The 18,710-nt window shown below is 40.8% G+C and overlaps 1 protein-coding gene across 3 annotated transcripts in view; it reads left to right on the top strand.

Moving 5' to 3' along the window:
* The window catches only part of LOC143765042 (A-kinase anchor protein 2-like), a 186,531-nt gene that overhangs the window by 157,049 nt on the left and 10,772 nt on the right, over window positions 1-18,710 (top strand). For all 3 annotated transcript variants that reach the window (XM_077251316.1, XM_077251307.1, XM_077251324.1), the window contains exons 2-3: window positions 10,113-12,468; window positions 18,285-18,463. In XM_077251316.1, the coding sequence (XP_077107431.1) occupies window positions 10,218-12,468; window positions 18,285-18,463 (2,430 nt within the window). In that variant the 5' untranslated portion in view covers window positions 10,113-10,217. The remainder of the gene's footprint in view (window positions 1-10,112; window positions 12,469-18,284; window positions 18,464-18,710) is intronic.

Here is an 18,710-nt window from a genome sequence, read left to right as displayed (position 1 = left end):
ATAAAACCAAAAGATTATCTGTCCATTTACACTGAAGGGAACAGTCTGCCAATTACCTGATGAATGAGCAAAACTGTGATTCATCTGGTGAAATGATCTTTTGTGCAGCACAACAGATCATCCTTCGTGGTGGTGCATCATCCTGTGTAAACAGGGCTCGCAGTGCGTAGAACCTTGGCAGTTTATGTGCACAGGGCAATTTAGTATAGATTACTTAGAACTAGCGATGAGCGAACATGCTCGGATAGGGCTCAAACATAATTTTCGAGCGCACCGTAGACACTTGGTTAACATGCGAGCATGCTCAGATAACAGCTTATCCAAGCATGCTCGCTCATCACTACTTAGAATGTATTGATTACTTTGGTCTGCCTGTGTAACCCGCTGATCATTACAAATTTACAAATCAGTGGTTTTATTATGCCGCCAGTCTTTCCACGGACCTTAACTCTCTTTAATATATGGCCTATTTATGCTCTGAGGAAAAATGTGCTGTATATTTGAATTAGAGTAGTATCTTTCCCTGGCCCGAACATTCAGATTGCTGCACTAGGCCTTTATCTAACTACCATGGCCAAGTGAAGCTCTGTTCACACTAAAGGCCTTCTCTTAGCTTGTACACTGGAAAAAACTTTCAAAACAAAGACTGTGTCCATAAGGTACCATTAACCTAATGGAGGTCAAAAGAGTCCTGTATTGGCCTCCATCTGGTCGGTATGCTGTGCATTGCTATGCTACAAAAGATAGGGTATGGAATAGAGTAGCTGTCTATGCTAGTCATTGCAAAACGTATATACTGGCATATGTATATTTTGGTATGCAGATTGTATGTATTGTGATACATTCTAGGACTCCATCATAGGTATAAGTCCAGAGCCGCTACCAGTATATGTGTGAAATGGACACCATTAAAGTTACGTGAACAGGGCTTCAGCGTGGCAACAGTGGCTTGTTGGCAACCACTGTCTCGTCCACCAGTATGTAGTGTATATGCCTTCCAGATACCATGCCCCTGGCCTGAACCACAGATATAGCCTAAGGAAATGAATACAATTTTAAAAGGGGTCCTGTGGTGATATTCATGCTGCTCCAGTCACGGCCAGCATGAATTAGTGGAGCCGTGTATGTTTTAATTTGAAATGTGGCTTTCAGAGAAAACCTACTTTAAAAAGCCTAACGGGGCTCTGCATCTTGGATGACTAGTCCACGGGGTGTCCCCAGTTTCAGCCTGCCCCAATCTCCTTGGCTGACAGGTCTCGTCTTATGCACACATGTTTGCCAAAGGGAGTACGGCTGGGATAAGGCGCTAAGGACCTGCCTCACACTCCTCATCCAGGACTCAGTCCCCGGAAGGCTTGTCATAGTCTGTGTTCCCTGAACCCTGGCAGTATTTCAGAGTAAAACATACCTCATTGTAATCGCACTCCCAGCGTCTGGCTCATTGCCTGTGGTTCGGGCAGCATGGATCTCATGACAGGATCCCTTTAACTAGAGACTGGTTATCTACACTATTTTCCGAACAATATGGCACTGACACATTCTGGATCTTTGCTTGTGTCTCGTCAGCTTCTGAAACATTAGAGCATCTTGTTCTATTTTTCGAGGGAAACTAAAAGTCACCATAATGGATACCAGAAGGGCCCCATTATAGTAATTAGGCCGGAGACACACTGGTGCGAGATACGGCCGAGTCTCGCTGGTTAAAAGCAAGCTGTGGCACCTGCACTCCGGAGCGGAGCGTGCAGCTCCATGTATTGCTATGCAGCTGCACGCTCCGCTCCGGAGTGCCGGCGCCACAGCTTGCTTTTAACCAGCGAGACTCGGCCGTATCTCGCACCAGTGTCTCCGGCCTTATGGGTCCTCTTGGTGCCATTGTATAAGGAATCGGCCTTCCACATGATGCAAAATGCAGGTGTGAACAGGCTCTGATTAGAACACAACTATCAGCTAAAACCGACTTTAACCAAACCTGGCTCAGCCTCAAAAAGGAGCAATGGTGGCTTCTTCAAAATGATCTTTATCTCTGTATATGCTAATATACTATATATATAGGGACAATAACCAAATATTAATATTTGTCCATATTGGCTCAATAATTTACCTAATGAGCTATCATTCTAATAGCTAACACTTAGCATTTGTCTCTGAAATGAATAGCTCAGATTTTTTCAGTAACCAATGTACTTCATTGACCAAATTATTGAAAAAGTGTCACTTATAGTAGAAGAAACAGTGACACCTGCAGGCCAGGAAACATTAAACGTCTGTTATATTTCTAATATTTCTGAAATGCACATATATTTCCAAAGGGATAGAATGCTGGGGCCCTTTAGACAAGGGGCACATCAGTACCCTAATAACAAATTTTCCATGGAAAAACTGTTACCATAATTCCCATGGTTTACAGGTACTGTGAGATTACAATATAGAAATACAATACTTGTTGGAAAGGAATTCTTATATGTATCTCATTCTCAGCAAATTAGATGTTAAACGATGTCACCCACTAATATTTGGTGCAACTGGGTATGTCCGCCCATACTACCTATATATATTATAATCTATATAGGCTCTTGATATTTTTAGACACCATTATGTGTACAAATGACCCATCACCAAGGAAAAAGCCAGGTTGTGCCCTTTTCTTATTCCCACTGCTCCCCTGACTATTCCTATTCTTTATTTTGCTTCTTTTAATGGTCTTTTTATATGGCTATGGCTCACAGGGTAATAATGCAGAACAGCCTGCCGACAGAGAATCCTGTGAGCAGCGCCTGCTTGGTAAAAAAAAAAAACATATAAATTTGCACCAACTGAAAAGGCCTATATCTCTGGAACCCTATGAAAGATTAAAAAAAAATGATTTCAGGGGAGCAGCAGGAATAAAATACAGTAAAAAGCAAAAACTGGCCGCTTTTAACCCGGTGACAGGTTCTCTTTCATCATGCCTGTTATATATGGTGTGTATTCTTTTACTTCCAGGGAAAAATGTACCTCTAGAAATAATAAAGTAAAAGCTACTGTGCTTTAATAGTATATGCTTTTATCAGTGCCTTATTATTTGAAACATCTTATATGCTGGGAAGGGTTTGGAGTATAGAATTTTGGTAAATTCCTTTAGGGTATAAAAGGGAATGGAATGATGTTCTTTATTTCTCTGATTTCCCAAGGGTGCAGTGCCATCTGGACAGTGACTGTTGTGTACCCCATCTTTCACAAAACAACTTCAGCTCAACCATATGCTTGTAAGAGAAAGCGCAAATGGCTGCTACAGAAAACATGAACGTGTGTCCCCCCAAAACTTGTACAAAATAATGAGGCCAAGGTTAGGTTCACACGAGCGTATAAAGTCTCATCCGGAAAAGTGGGATTTATTTCTCACTTGACATCCGTGTGCTGTCCGTATACAATCTGATCTTTACTGCAGTTATTAATCATTTACAGGACCACTTACAGTTTCCTATGTTCCCATAAAACAGGGTGCTATATGGGTCCATTTTGCATCCAATTTTGGCGCACCCACAGAGTGAGTCTCATCCGATTTACAGAACTAGAACATGCCACGGGGGGTTTTCACACGCAGATTCAGTCAGTGAATAAACTGAGTCATCTGCATAACCCCATTGAATAACTTTGCCCGAGTACTGCCTGTTTTTGTCACGGACAGTACTCGGATTAAAAATACAGTCGTGTGAACAAGCCCTTAAAGCACATTTGCCAAACTATGGCCCACAGGGTGAGTATATTTGTCCCGCAATGTCAAGTGGTCCCCACCATCCCCCCTCCGCCCAGCACCACACTTTCAACTGTATTGGCGACTATCAGGGACTCGCACATATTATTCGAGCGCGCCAAAGACACTCTGTTAAGACCTGAGTATGCTCAGCTAACACCTTATCCCAGCACGCTCGCTCATCAGTACATCAGTATGGATCCTTAGACCGCTCACTTGGCTCAACAAAGGAGAGGCAGACAATAACAAAGGGACACAATGATCAGATGAGAATCGGTGGGGGTGGCAGCACCTTTTAACCCCTGTACTTTCATCAGTGCCTTTTGTGTACCGCTGTGTCTACTTTGCGCCCAATTTCGAAAGCTAGATCCAGTAACATTCCCTGTTGTTGCATATAATGTCTCAGACCGATTTCTCCGCTGCCCCCATATGATGCTGGGTCCTTCTATAAAGCAATTAGCAGACACCAGATATTCTGTATGCACACACTACAACTGAAGGATCACTCATCACTCCACCAGTATGTCAGCTGAACCTACTTTCTATTCTGGGAAGAGGGAATATCCATCCGTAACTAAGCAAAGCCTGCACAATAGCACAAAACAGTAGACAGCAAGCGGATATAAATAAAACATTGAATGCTAAGGCCATGTTCACACTTTGCGGGGTCCTCTGCGGGTTCTCCCGCAGCGGATTTGATAAATCTGCAGGGCAAAACCGCTGCGGTTATCCCTGCAGATTTATCGCGGTTTGTTCCGCGGTTTCTGCTGCGGGTTTCCGCCTATACTATTGATGCTGCATATGCAGCAATATGCAGCATCAATAGTAATGATAAAAATAATAAAAATTGGTTATACTCACCCTCTGATGTCCGGATCTCCTCGGCGCTGCACCCGGCGCTCCGGTTCCAAAGATGCTGAGCGAGAAGGACCTTCGTGACGTCACGGTCATGTGACCGCGGCGTCATCACGGTCATGTGACCGCGACGTCACCGCAGGTCCTGTTTGCACAGCAACTCTGACCGGCCGGCCGCGTGCAGCGCTGAGAGGTGAGTATATCATTATTTTTTATTTTTATTCTTTTTTTTTACCCCAAATATGGTTCCCAGGGCCTGGAGGAGAGTCTCCTCTCCTCCACCCCGGGTACCACCCGCACATTATCCGCTTACTTCCCGCAACGTGGGCACAGCCCCATGCGGGAAGTAAGCGGTTCAATGCATTCCTATGGGTGCAGAATCGCAGCGATTCTGCACAAAGAAGTGACATGCTGCGGGTTGTAAACTGCTGCGTTTCTGCGCGGTTTTTCCCGCAGCATGTGCACAGCGGTTTGCGGTTTCCATAGGGTTTACATGTATCAAAATCGCGGCGGTTCCGCGGTAAAAACCGCAAAGTGTGAACATGAGATACACAATCTCAGAAACCAGTACCATAGTAGACTTTGGGACCACCCCTTAAAGCTACTCAAAGACTAGAAAAGTGATGCTTCCAAATAACTCATTAGAACACAGCTTTGAAGCACATGACCACACCAGGTAATGATAAAATAAATACCTTTATTAATATTCATTTAAAAATGTACAAGAACAGTGCCAAGTCACATGTTGACTAACAATAATTTATAACATAACCAGAGTACAAATAATGAGGAGAAATGGGTGCACCCACTAAAATGTGCTGCACCATGGAAACAGCATGGGTCTCTGAACGGGAGATATCAAGGAGTCATAGGTAAATCTACTAAAGTGCTTAGTGCATAAAGTGCCACTGATAATAAGGCTACCTCATTGCAAGGTGAATATACCAATGTCCCATCAAAAAACCGTGTACCCATCAAAGATCCTTACCCATACTCGAATCCACGTGCACGCACCCGCGCCCCAACGCGCGTTTCGCCCTCGGCTTCCTCGGGGGGCGACGCGATCAAGCCATCCCATTACCCGGTTTTTATAAGTCCTCATACCGCCAATAACAGATGCGGCGCATGCGCACAACACTCCGGGTGCCGCTACTACGTCACATCCGGCGTCGGCATAGGACCGGGGGTAAGGGGAAATCCCCAGTGACGTCAAATACCCACAATCCTTGCCAGGAGACGCCGAATGCGACGCGCGGTGAAGCCTGGGTCATGGTCATGCGCACTAGGCGGTGAAAAGTATAGCGGCCACCATCTTTAATTCGGGAGCTGTAACTGCACTATAAAATGTAACCACACAGCATCCCTGTGGCCTATTGTTATAGTAAAAGAGGAGATATAAAACATATGTACCGGTGCACAGAAAAGTCCTGAAGTTGTTACGGATAAATAGAAAACCACCCCATAAATGAGATACATCCCTTAATGCAGTACCTATGGGTCACCTCCCCTGGAACCTAGTGTCAGAATCCAATGTGCATAAATATAATAATATAATATAGTGTGATAAAGTGAATAATAATATGTGCATAATTATATAATTACATAAGATATACATACACCCTAAGTGCACTACAATATATATATATAATATAATACAACTTCATCACAATATAATAAAATAAAACAGCGTAAATACATATAAACACATGCACATATATGCTTTAGTAAATAAATAAATACAGGTGAAACATAATAAAAATATAATAGTGAAATAATAAAAATAATAAATATGAAAAATATGAAAAGTGTGAACATGGCCTAAATGGTCTGATTTGCAATATGTAAAAACGTGCCCGTGCACAGGTATATTTAGCCATTATGGATTACCACGTTCTGAATAACTACAGGATGTGTGGGATAAACAGTGGTGGTGTTCGTAAAAACCAGTACTGCATTCTTGCAGTTATTTTTCTTTTCATTTTCCAAGGGTAAAAAAAAATATTGCAATTTACAGTTCCAGTAAAGTGAATGAAATTTATTTTTTCCTTGCAGATTTGAATCATTAAAGTTTTTTTTTATATATATATCTGCATTATTGTCCATTCTTTCAGCATTTTTCATCAATTCAAATGAATGGGGGGAAAAAATGCATCAAAAGCGTGCGTAAAATAAACTCATGTATTTTTCACAGCTTTTTTCACTGTGTAGAACGATCTGCTGCCAACGTTCAATATGTGCACGTACCCTACTAGTCCAAATGCAATTTTGGTTAAAGTGAATCTCTACCTTTCACGATAATGTAGCTTTTAGCTTGGATTGGATGCTGATTGCAATCCTATCTATCCTCAAGTCAGAGTCCAAGTTTTCTGACCCAGAGCTCCAAGTTCCCTGCAACAACACAGACTTCTAACCTTGTAGCTGCCAGCAGTCATTCATTACTAGAGCTTTCTGCATACTGCATTATGTTTAGTCAGAAATATGCAATGACCCAGCAGCCAGAATGTTATCATTTCACTCCAATCATGGCGGTAGAAAACCAATACCCCCCAAACATCACCATCTGGGGGTTATTTAACATATTAAGAAGATAAATGCTCCTTTATTCTGTCCACATTTAACGTGGCCTGTTACTCTTGAAAAGATCCTGACATTTGACCTACATCTTGTGTCTCTGTTTCACATCTAATCTACTTCCAATGCTTAGAATCATATTTGACAGTTATCCTAAGGCCTCATTCAGACATCCGTTTTTCACATATTGGTTTTATCCGTGATTTTCATGGACATAACATGCACCCATTATAGTCTGGGAGTCTTGGAATAATCACAGCAGTGTCCGTTTTTGAGCCAAGACACGGATGAAAATAACCAGTTTATTGATCTGTGAAAACAGACGGACAGCGCACAGATGCCATCCGTGTGCAATTCATGTGCGGTCTGTTTATAACCATGAAATGGGTACAATAAGGTTTGCATTTTTTTTTGCGTATGAGAAAATCATTGATGAAATACTAGTAGTACAGAATGCAATATTGTACATATGGGAATAATAGTGGATCTAGCATCGAAAGTAAGACGTTCCAAGTTGTTTCTTGATTTGACAGCAGACAAAACCAAAACAGAAAAACACACACAAAAATTGAGCTTGGTTAGAGTTAGTATACATGCAGCACATAAACGCATGTTCACATTGGCCATAAAACATACAAAACCTACAAGAAACAAAATGAGCAAAAACCCTGCTGTAACTAAATAAGTAAAAAGCAAAAGTGCATTTAAGAAACTCAGGGTTCTTAATAATACTGTTTTTGATCAAAAATGGCATAAAAGCCATCCCACCACGACACGGTAACTCCGGGACGGGACCTATACTGTCTAATATTAAAAACCTTACCATGTTGACCTCAGTGTGTGAATAAGGGCAGACAAAACAGTCTGTGAAGAGACTTGTAAAGCCAGTCTCATATGGAACGTCATTAGTTGTGCCTGGGGACAGCCAAGAAATGTGAAGAATTCACCAGCATCCTGTGCTGATTTGTTTATTTAGCACCTATGTATCCAAAACTACTGAAATAACGCTCATGTATAGATTAAGCATAAGTACATTGTGCAATGAAGGGTAAACCAGTATCTGCCCCATATGGTGTATGGTACAGATACAGTATGCAATTTCTGTACATTTCTAGGATGTAACTTAGCATGTACCAACAGTACAAGTAAGGAAAGGCCTAGACAGATACATAGGAATTAGTGAAAATAGGAGAACATTGAAAAACAAAACAAGGCTAGTGACCTGTCCCTAAGGTTCACTTTACATGGTTCACTTTACCAGTTGGCGGTCACTTAAAAAGCCTGTGTTTAACGACAATGGAAGAATATAAGTGAAGAACCATTATCTATTCAGCCAGTGTCTTTATATATATACAACCTAAAAGGACTATGCCTCCATATTTTTACTGCCCCATGTGACACCATAAACTTTGATTCCAGCAATGTGTCACTCACTAGGCTACTGGCTTCGGTTTTCATACAATCCATGTTTTATCTACTGCAGCTCTGCTATTCCTCTCAAGCATCACAAGCGCTGCATAATCCCGCCTACAACATTAACAGCTCTCTCTTTACACTGTGCATAGGCAGACAGCTGCCAATCACTGGTTGAGTCGGAGTTATACAGAGCTCATGAATAGCGGGTATTACAAGGCAACAGGTTTACTAGTTATCTAGTGATAATATCCTGTTGATAATATAGTGCTTTAAAAAACTACAGCAAGCAGCCCAATAAGTGACCATCACTGGGAATTAGTGACTTAGTCTCTACATTATACTGCTCTTAGATGATGCAAAATAATATCATTCTTTAAGGACAGAGTCTTGCTGCAGCTATGATAAAGTAATGTGGCAGAGATCGCCTGGTCAGAATTAATTTAAGATATTTTTAATGGGGTTATTCCCTTATAGTTAAATTTCTCCCCTGGCTGCAGTTTTCTATATAAAACACATTCTATGCACCTTCCCTGGGTCCTCCAGTAGGTCTCCGCAACTGTTTCCGGTGTCTGGCATTGGCTGCGGCGTAGACGCCATGTCAAAAGTGCAGCAGCCAATCAGTGAAGTGAGCTAAGCAGCTCTGAACATAGCATTCTATCTACACGGGAATTCCCTTCTAGAGCCGCTGAGCTCACAGATCAAGTGCTGCACTGTCAAGGTGACAGGAGAGCCGCAGCCATGCCAGACAATGGGGACAGAAGCGGAGCCTTGCCGGTAGACCATCAGAAGGAGAAAAAAGGTGACAGGAGCGCCGCAGCCATGCCAGACAATGGGGACAGAAGCGGAGCCTTGCTGGTAGACCATCAGAAGGAGAAAAAAGGTGACAGGAGCGCCGCAGCCATGCCAGACAATGGGGACAGAAGCAGGGCCTTGCCGATAGACCATTGGAAGGGGAAAAAAGTGACATGAGTGCCGCAGCCATGCCAGACAATGGGGACAAAAGCGGAGCCTTTCCGGTAGACCATCAGAAGGGGAAAAAAGGTGACAGGAGCGCCGCAGCCATGCCAGACAATGGGGACAGAAGCGGAGCCTTGCCGGTAGACCATTGGAAGGTTTCTCTTTTTTTATAGCAAACTGAAGGCAGAGGAGAAATTTAACTGAAAGGGAAGAAACCTTCTAAAGCTGTATATGTTTGGAGGCAATAAGTCAAGAAATGAGTGCAGCACGCAAGATGCCCTGGAGATGCAAGTTAGAGGATGTAATGTTGGAATATTAGTGTTGTAGTTCATGGGTTGAGTCAAGAGCACAAATGACTTAGTAGAAGGACATTAGAGCAGAGACATAGGATGGTTCAGAATTGTAGCGGGCTTTGAAGATTAGTAAAAGAGGCAACAACTTAATGACTGAGATAAGAGGCATCAGTGTAACAAAAAAAATAACTTAATTTATGATGAAGTGTCCAGTTTGTCTTAGTGATGTTTCTTCAGAAGGTTTAATAATTGTTCATTAGATCTTATATATCTTTTTCTTTTTTTAGAGACCATCGATCCCAGAGGATGAAATTAAGCTGAAGAAGGATACTGATCAAAACAGTGCCAATTATCACACACCTATAGATATTATCCTAACCAGCAGTGAAAGTATGGAGTTGGAGGTCCAGGCCTCAGAACCTAGAGGAGTTGTGTTGGTTACATCAGATGTTGCAATAGACAATCAAAATGTTCTACTTCCTACACTAGCAAACCAGAATGGACTTAAGGACAGACATGAATCATTAGACAGTGACGTTGCAAAAGAAATACGATATCTAGATGAAGTTCTGGAAGCTAATTGTTGTGATACTGGATCAGATAACCCTTTTAATGGATCATTTTCTCTTGCTGAATCTACAGCTTCTACAACTACAATAATTGTTGATGGCTCAGGTCCCTATGTCAGTGTTACAAATGATTGTGCTGATGCTGAAAAGGATATAATAGTAGTGGATCGCAAGCCCCTACCAGTTGTGGAATTAAGTGAAACCATGGAGGGCATGGAACCAATTAAAATCAATGGTTATTCTAAAGGGGAGTTGAAAGACGATCATACTGATGTATTTACATACCCAGCAAGCCCAAATTCTTCTAACAGTTCACGAAGGTCATCCAGAGATGGTGATAGTCTACCAAAGGTTATTAAAAAAGAAGCAAAGTTTGAGCTTCGAGCATTCCATGAGGAAAAAAAGCCATCAAAATTATTTGAAGATCTGAATGAGAAGGAACACTTCAGGGTTAGAAAAGTCAGGCCTTCAGAGGAAGTAGTTGAACTAGAAAAGGAAAGACTTGAACTGATCAAAAGTCAGGCTGTGAAAAAGAACCCCAGTATTGCAACCAAGTGGTGGAATCCACCTCAAGAAAAAACTATAGAGGAACAAATAGATTGTGAGCATCTGGAATCACATCTGAGATATAAAGAGAGGAAACAAAAACAGCAGCAAGGAACATCTCCACCAGCTTTTAAAAGTACTCCTCCCTCATTTGTACCTACAGAGCCAACTTCTGTTAATAAGGAAGACATTGTTACTGAGCAAATAGATTTCTCTGCTGCAAGGAAACAGTTTTTGAGTATGGAAAATACAAACCAGACCAACGTCAAAGGACCAGCAAAAAGATCAGTTTCATCCAATCTTTTTTCAGTAAAGCCGTTTTATAAGGTGAACCAAACTAATAGGTCACAATCTTCTGTCATAGTGACTAGCCCATCAAGTTCATATGTTGAAATGGTCAGACCAGATGAGATTTCATTTGTGAAAGTGGAAAAGGTGGTCTGCAATTCTGAGGACCAGTCCTCAACAGAGCAATCTATGAAAACATCAAGAGAAGATCCTGATTTTGAAAGTGACACAGGAACATTTACATTAGCAAAAGATGATGATATTGATATTTCTGACCGTTTTGTAAAATCAGTTACTGTGTCTTCTCTGCCAGAGGACCTGGACTCCGGTTTAGATGACTTGTCTGTAAAATCTCAGGACACTACAGTCATGGAAACACTTTCAAATGATTTTAGTATGGACAATATCAGTGACAGCGGTGCATCAATTGAGACTATTAATACCCTTCATGACCATTCACTGGGAGAATATTCACAACCCCAAACACCCCTTAGGGACACCCCTTCTGATTACTCAGTGGAAGGGGTATCCAAATCATTTAGCGATCAAGGATTTTATTCTCCATCCTCAATGCTTAATGACTCGGTTCTTTCTGATGATCAGCTAGAATATCAAGCTGGTATATTTGTACATAATATAATTCAGCAAGCTCTTTCTGAAAAAGCTGGATTTACAGACTGTGGAAAGCAAGAAAATTTCACAGAGAAAAGTGATGAAACCAAAGAGATGCCAGAAGAACAAAAAGTCATAGTAAATGATACTACAAGACCTCTAAGTCCTGAGAGGAGGAATGATACCATATTCGAGCCACCTCAGGTTTCTTCACCTGTGCAAGAGACCAGAGGAGTTACAGTGACACCAAAGATTCCAGAGCAACATGAAACCCATCGAGGTAAAGCTCTTGAACCTTTATCTATTCCATCTGTAATGGATGATTTTCCAGTCGAAGAAAATAAGCATGAAAGTTACTTCAGCAAGTACTCCCAAGCTGCTGAACTAAGAAGCACTGCATCCATCTTGGCAACACAAGAACCTGAGATAACAGTTGGACCTTTTAAACTGAGATCAAAGAAGCAGAGAACACTATCAATGATTGAAGAGGAGATAAGAGCTGCACAAGAAAGAGAACAGGAATTGAAAAAACAAAGACAGAGACAAAGCTTGCAAGGTCCACCAAGTCCATCAAGCAGAAACGCACCTGTAGGGTCAACAAGAACTGCATCCTACAAAACAGCACCAGGTAAGCATGCATGAAAATCTTGCCAAAAGCTCTGCCTTCAACCTTTACTAGTGATTCCTCCTTCACTATCCTTTAATCTAGATTTAGTGATATCTTATTGAAATGGAGTAATGTTTGCATCAAGTTGCCATCAAGTTACATAAATAACCAGTGCATCAGATTTAGACAAGAGATTTGAGTCCATTTTCAGAAATACACACTACATGTTTGTTGCGCCTAACTCTCCATTATGCCAAATGGTTCCCAACCTTTAATATGTTTGAGCCACAGATTTATTAGATTTTTAAACATGAATTGCAAAGATCAGCAGATAAATAGTTTCATACAAAATATTGCACCTGATATCTACAAGCCCAAATTCCAGCTTCAAGCTTTCAGTCATAATCTTTTCATTTAGGATGGTAGGATGAAGTATGAAACATGTTACAAGCAATTATGTTGTCAGCTCTCTATACACAATAAAGTAGGCATTGAAACATCCAAAATGTCCCTTTCTGGAGGTGTTGGCCTGGGACACTTTTCCAATATTGTCAAGGTGGATATAGGACTTCAGTATTATGAGACACATGTGTTTGGCACCTATGCCACAGAGACAGTTGGTCAGAATGATTCTATTACATAAATAAATATATTTTTTAATAAGGCCATTAATATGGTTTGTCAGGGATAACCTTCAGGGCTGAAATTGCAAAAATCTGAATATCAGATAATGTTTAAGTCTCATTGTTAGCACGTGACTCTTTCCACAACAGAGAAAACCAGACTGATTCCTACAGCTTGAAGGGGTCTGTGCTTACTCCACCAAATAATATCAAGATCTCCTGATTTCAACTTTTCTACACAAGTTTATGGAGGATTAATAAAAAGTGGCACAGTAAGGGTATTTCCAGGTGGAGTGAAGGCCAAATTAGACAGGCAGTAATTGAGAACGGGTGTTCCTAGGAATGCTTGTTTCCCAATTATCGGTCAGTCTATTACAGGTCAGCAGTCATCCAAAGAACAAACAAAATTGTCACTCATCAAATGACATGATTTTAAAGCAAAGATGATTTTTGTTAAGGAAATTTCATCATTTTTGATAGCTCATCCGCTTGTATGAACAGATGTATAACATGATGTTCTATCACAATGAACGCTTGTATTAGTAATTGTTCTGTGACTATAGAAGTGCGGTCGGTTTGTCTAAAGATAAAACAACTACTGATCAGCTTGCATGCAGACAATCAATGGTCGTTTAATGGGTTGTTGTCTTCCAGTCTCAACAGGCCCATAGTTTGTAGGAAGGTTGACATGTGTTACTTAGTTTGCCTTCTACTACATGTACGTGGGCAGGTTACATGCATTCAACTATGACTAACAAACAAAGATCAGTAAAGAAATGTAAATAGGAATATTTATTTTGATTCGAAGGGCTACCATACATCTTAGACTAATGTTAGCAGAATATCGACAGGTTCAGCCAACGGTCTAATTTGTGTGGGCGACCGGCCGACTGAAGATTAGGAGAGATGTCTATCGTGTATGTCCAATTTCAGACTGCCAATCGCATTGTTCTCCCGGAGAACCAGCCAAGCAAAGGCTCCTGTGTATGGGAGAGTCGGCTGAGACCAGTTGAAGCATCGTTCGGCGACAGCCATCTAATGTGTATGGCCAGCTTATGCCTTTAATTACTGAACGCGCAGTCGGATGTGACAGATAATAATTGCTTGCTTAAATTACAACACTCAAAAAGAGTTAAGAAACCCATTTCTGGAATAATTGAAGCCTTGTTACCCTAAATATGATGCCAGAAAGTAGAGAGCACTATCACTTTTTCCATGATGGTTAAGCACCAACCATGGCTTATAAGAAAGATTAATAGCTTCACAAAACTTGTGCAACTGAATTACATACAAAGGGCATGAAAAGTTGCATTAAAGAGCAGCCTGCTTTGTGTGCCGCTGTATTGTGCTGCATAGGGTACCGGATTCTTCCCTTAAAGTAAGGCTTCTATGGTAGAATACTGCTGTAATACATAATCCATGGAGCTACGCAGTATATCCTGATGTTTCCCATAAAAGATTTGAACCTCCTGTTTTTTATGTCCTCTTCTGGCTGGGTCCATGCCATCTGTTGGAAATTACAAACCAATTAGCTCACTGGGAAAAAGTGCACAAAACAAATGCATGTTATGTACATAAGTATTGTCAGCTAAATCTCCTCTCAATAGAGGCTTTTCTACAAAGCTCTAGCGGATAAGCTCACATTGAACTAATGTGAAGAGGGAAAAACAGCCATCAACAAAATGTGACCCAGTCTTCTAGTGCCAAGTATGTTCTCCATGCATGTGGTTAATCTAGGATTATTGTTTGTTAATACTGACAGCTTCATCATTGCGAGGAATACATTGGCTGCAGTAAATAATAACTGGCTTTACTACAAATGATTAATCACTTTACAAGCAGTGTTAGGAATATCTTGCTATATATGAAGGGTAATATTCCATATCCATTTCCCAGAGGATATGTACGAAGTGTTCTCCATTGTGTCAATCCAGCATCCAACAGAGAACCTACTATGTTCCTTCTCGAAATATGAAATTCTAACATTTTAAGAAAAACTTTATTTCTTCCCTCTGTCGGTATCTGGTTCAAATATTCTATAGCTTCAGCATTAACAAAGCATTGACTTAGAATCCTTTGCACAATGGTTTTGTGAAATCTAACAATCTATGTGACTAAAAATTGTGAACATTGGGGTCACAGTAATCTAATAAATTAAAAACTATTATCTACTTTGCAGTTGTGGCCATAAGTGTTGAGAGTGACACATATTTTGGTTTTCATAAAGTTTGCTGCTTCCGTGTTTGGAGATCATTCAGTCAGATGTTTCTCTGGTTACTGAAGTACAATTATACATATGTCATAAGTTTTTGGATCTTTTATTGATCAATACATCAGGTTTATATATAGTGTTGACCCTTATTTTTAAGACTTCTACAATTCCCCCTGACTAGTTAGATGTCAGCTTCTGGGGCCAAATCCTGACTGATGACAACCCATTCTTGTCTAATCAGCTCTTGACATTCATCATCTGATTTTTGAGGATTGACCACAGGTTCTCAATGGGATTGAGATCTGGGGAGTTTCTGGCCATGGACCCAAAATTTCAATGTTTTGCTCACTGAGCCACTTAATTATCACTTTTGCCTTGTGACATGGTGCAACACCATGCTGTAAAAAGCATTGTTCATCACTAAATTGTTCCTGGATCAATGAGAGAAGTTTTTCTTGGAGGATGCTTAGATCCCATTCTTTATTCACGGGAGTGTTCTTAGGAAATATTGTGAGGAAGCCCACTCCATGGATGAAAAGCAACCCCAGGCATGAGTGGTCTCAGGATGCTTTCCTGTTGGCATGACACAGGAATCGTGGTAAATCACCTTTTCTTCTGCAAACAATTATTCTTCCAGTTCCCTGCAGTCCAGTCCCCGTACTTGCTACAGACTGCAGTAAACTCCCGAGATCTCAAAATCCGGGTGGACAAATAAAAACGCAGAAATTATGATAAACTCCATGCACTGATTAGGTAATAATGAGTTGCCATCAGTCAGAATTTGGCCCAAAAGATAATATCCACCATGGCAGGGCCAGTTGCAAAAGTATTGAAAAATAAGGGTTAACACTGTAAATATTAATTATTTGCATAAATGTGATGTATGTCTCAATAAAAGTGTAAAAAACGTATAAAATACTCTAACCACAGAAACATTTGTTTAAAAAGTCTAAAAACACTGAAGCTGAAAAATGTGTGTCAGTCTCAAAACTTTTGTCCACAACTGTAGATTTCAGGAAAGGTTTTCTGAAAGGGGACATCTTTAACCCCTTAAGACTGCCAATGCGCCTTTTAACAACGGCAGTTAAGGGTACTTAAATCACAGCGCCGTTAACGGCACTGTCGAAAAAGTGTATAGCGCCCCCCAGAGTCTGAATTTCTTCAGGGTCTCGGCTACCAGGGGAAGGTGAGACCCAAGAAAACATGATTTTGGTAGGTTTTTACTGACCCCGGTGTTGCAACCGCCGTTATTAACGGTATAACGGCGACTGAAAAAAAAAAAGACATAGTCCAATTTTGAATTTAATTTCTCTCTCCTCTGATGTGATCGCATATCAGAGGAGAGAGAAATAGGGTCCCCCAATCACCCCCCGATACTTGTCGTGTCCAGGCATCCCCCCGGGCCCCCGATGTCTTCTTCCCAGAGAAAATGGCGGTGCGCCCGCCGAGATCTGCCGGCATGTCCCCTTCAACAATAGGAACATATTGGTTCCCTTAGTTAGGGAAAAATAATTAAATAAAAAAATAAATGTATTTCCATTTTTCCATTAGGGTTAGAGTTGGGCTAAAGTGAGTTGGACTAGGGTTAAGGTTAGGGTTAGGGTTGTGGTTATGGTTGGGATTACGGTTAGGGTTGGGATTAGGGTTAGGGGTGTGGTAGGGTTATGCTTAGGGTTGGGATTAGGGTTAGGGGTGTGTTGGGGTTAGGGTTGGAGTTAGAATTGGGGGGTTCCACTGGTTCATCAGGGGGTCTCCAAACACAACATGGCGCCACCATTGATCCCAGCCAATTTTGAGTTCAAAAAGTCAAACGGTGCTCCCTCCATTCTGAGCCCTGCCATGCACCCAAACAGTGGCTTTCCCCCACATACATGGTATCAGCGAACTCAGGAGAAATTGAACAATAAATTATGTGGTCCATTTTCTCCTGATACCCTTACGAAAATAAGAAAAATTGGTTTCAAAGTAATTTTTTTGTGACAAAAGTAAAATGTTCATTTTTTCCTTCCACATTGCTTTAGTTCTCGTGAAGCACCTGAAGGGTTAATAAACTTCTTGAATGTGGTTTTGCCCACCTTGAGGAGTGCAGTTTTTAGAATGGTGTCACTTTGGGGCATTTTCTGTTATTTCGACCCCTCAAACTCACTTCAAATGTGAGGTGGTCTCTAAAAAAATGGTTTTGTAAATTTAGTTGGAAAAATGAGAAATCGCTGGTCAACTTTTAACCCTTCAGTTCCTAACAAGGAAAAATTGTTTCCAAAATTGTGCTGATGTAAACATGTGGGAAATGTTATTTATTAACTATTTATTGTGATACAACTCTCTGATTTAAGGGCATGAAAATTCAAAGTTTGAAAATTGCAAAATGTTCTAAATTTTCTCCATGTTTCCGCTTTTTCTTTTATATATAAACGCAAGTCATATTGAAAAAATGTTACCACTAACATGAAATACTATATGTCACGAAAAAGCAGTCTCAGAATCAGTGGGATCCATTGAAGCGTTCCGCGGAGTTATAACCTCATAAAGTGACAGTGGTCAGAATTGTAAAAATTGGCTTGGTCATTAAGCTGCAAATTGGCTCTGTCACTAAGGGGTTAAGCCTCAGGGAATATAATCTGTCTTTGTGGCCCTAGGACAAGGAAACATTCTGCTGCCCTCAGTGATATTATCTACCCAGCTCCAACAAATTAACACTGCGAGTAGGGTGACATCTAGTGGTCAATTATTATAAACGCAATTATGTACGTTTTCCAAATTTATAAAGTAATTCCTAGAAATAAATGAAGGAATTCAGTTTCTGATATGCCCACATGGCCAAAAAAAGCAGTGTTGCAAACAGAAATATTCCAGCTTACTTTTATTTTTATTTAAAGGCGTTGTACAGGATCAGAAAATTATGACTGCTTTCTTGCCAAAAACCATGCCCTACAGGTTGTGTGAGGTATTACAGCTCAGCTCATGTAATTCCTGATGAGACTGTTGTACTTTTATTTTTCCAGGTAAAATAGAGAAAGTAAAATCTCCGTCTTCACCAAAAGCAGAATGTTTCCCAGCACAAAGTGATCCTCAACTAGAAGATCCTACTGGATCTCAGCGTCCCAAGAATCTCATGCAAACACTCCTGGATGATTATGAGAGCCATAAAAGTAAGAGACGTGACCGAGTGGATGATTCTAGTGTAAGTTTTCCTTATCTTCATGCTTTTGTGCATCTTTTCTGCAGATGTCTATAACACTTACTAATATTTGCATAATCATATGTCATCCCGCAAAACCAATAGACCAAATAGTGCTGTGATAGCTATAAGCATTCATGTAGACGTCTTCATTCACTGCCGGGGTGGACGGACTATTTAAGAATTAGGTCAGCACCTTGTAGGAGAATTAATTGGTGACATACCGCATCACCACAACATGGAGGAGTAA

Source organism: Ranitomeya variabilis, chromosome 1 (assembly GCF_051348905.1).
Source record: "Ranitomeya variabilis isolate aRanVar5 chromosome 1, aRanVar5.hap1, whole genome shotgun sequence".
NCBI classification, from domain to species: Eukaryota; Metazoa; Chordata; class Amphibia; order Anura; family Dendrobatidae; genus Ranitomeya; species Ranitomeya variabilis.
Note: the sequence above shows the minus strand (reverse complement) of the source record. Positions and strands in the feature narration are given on the sequence as shown.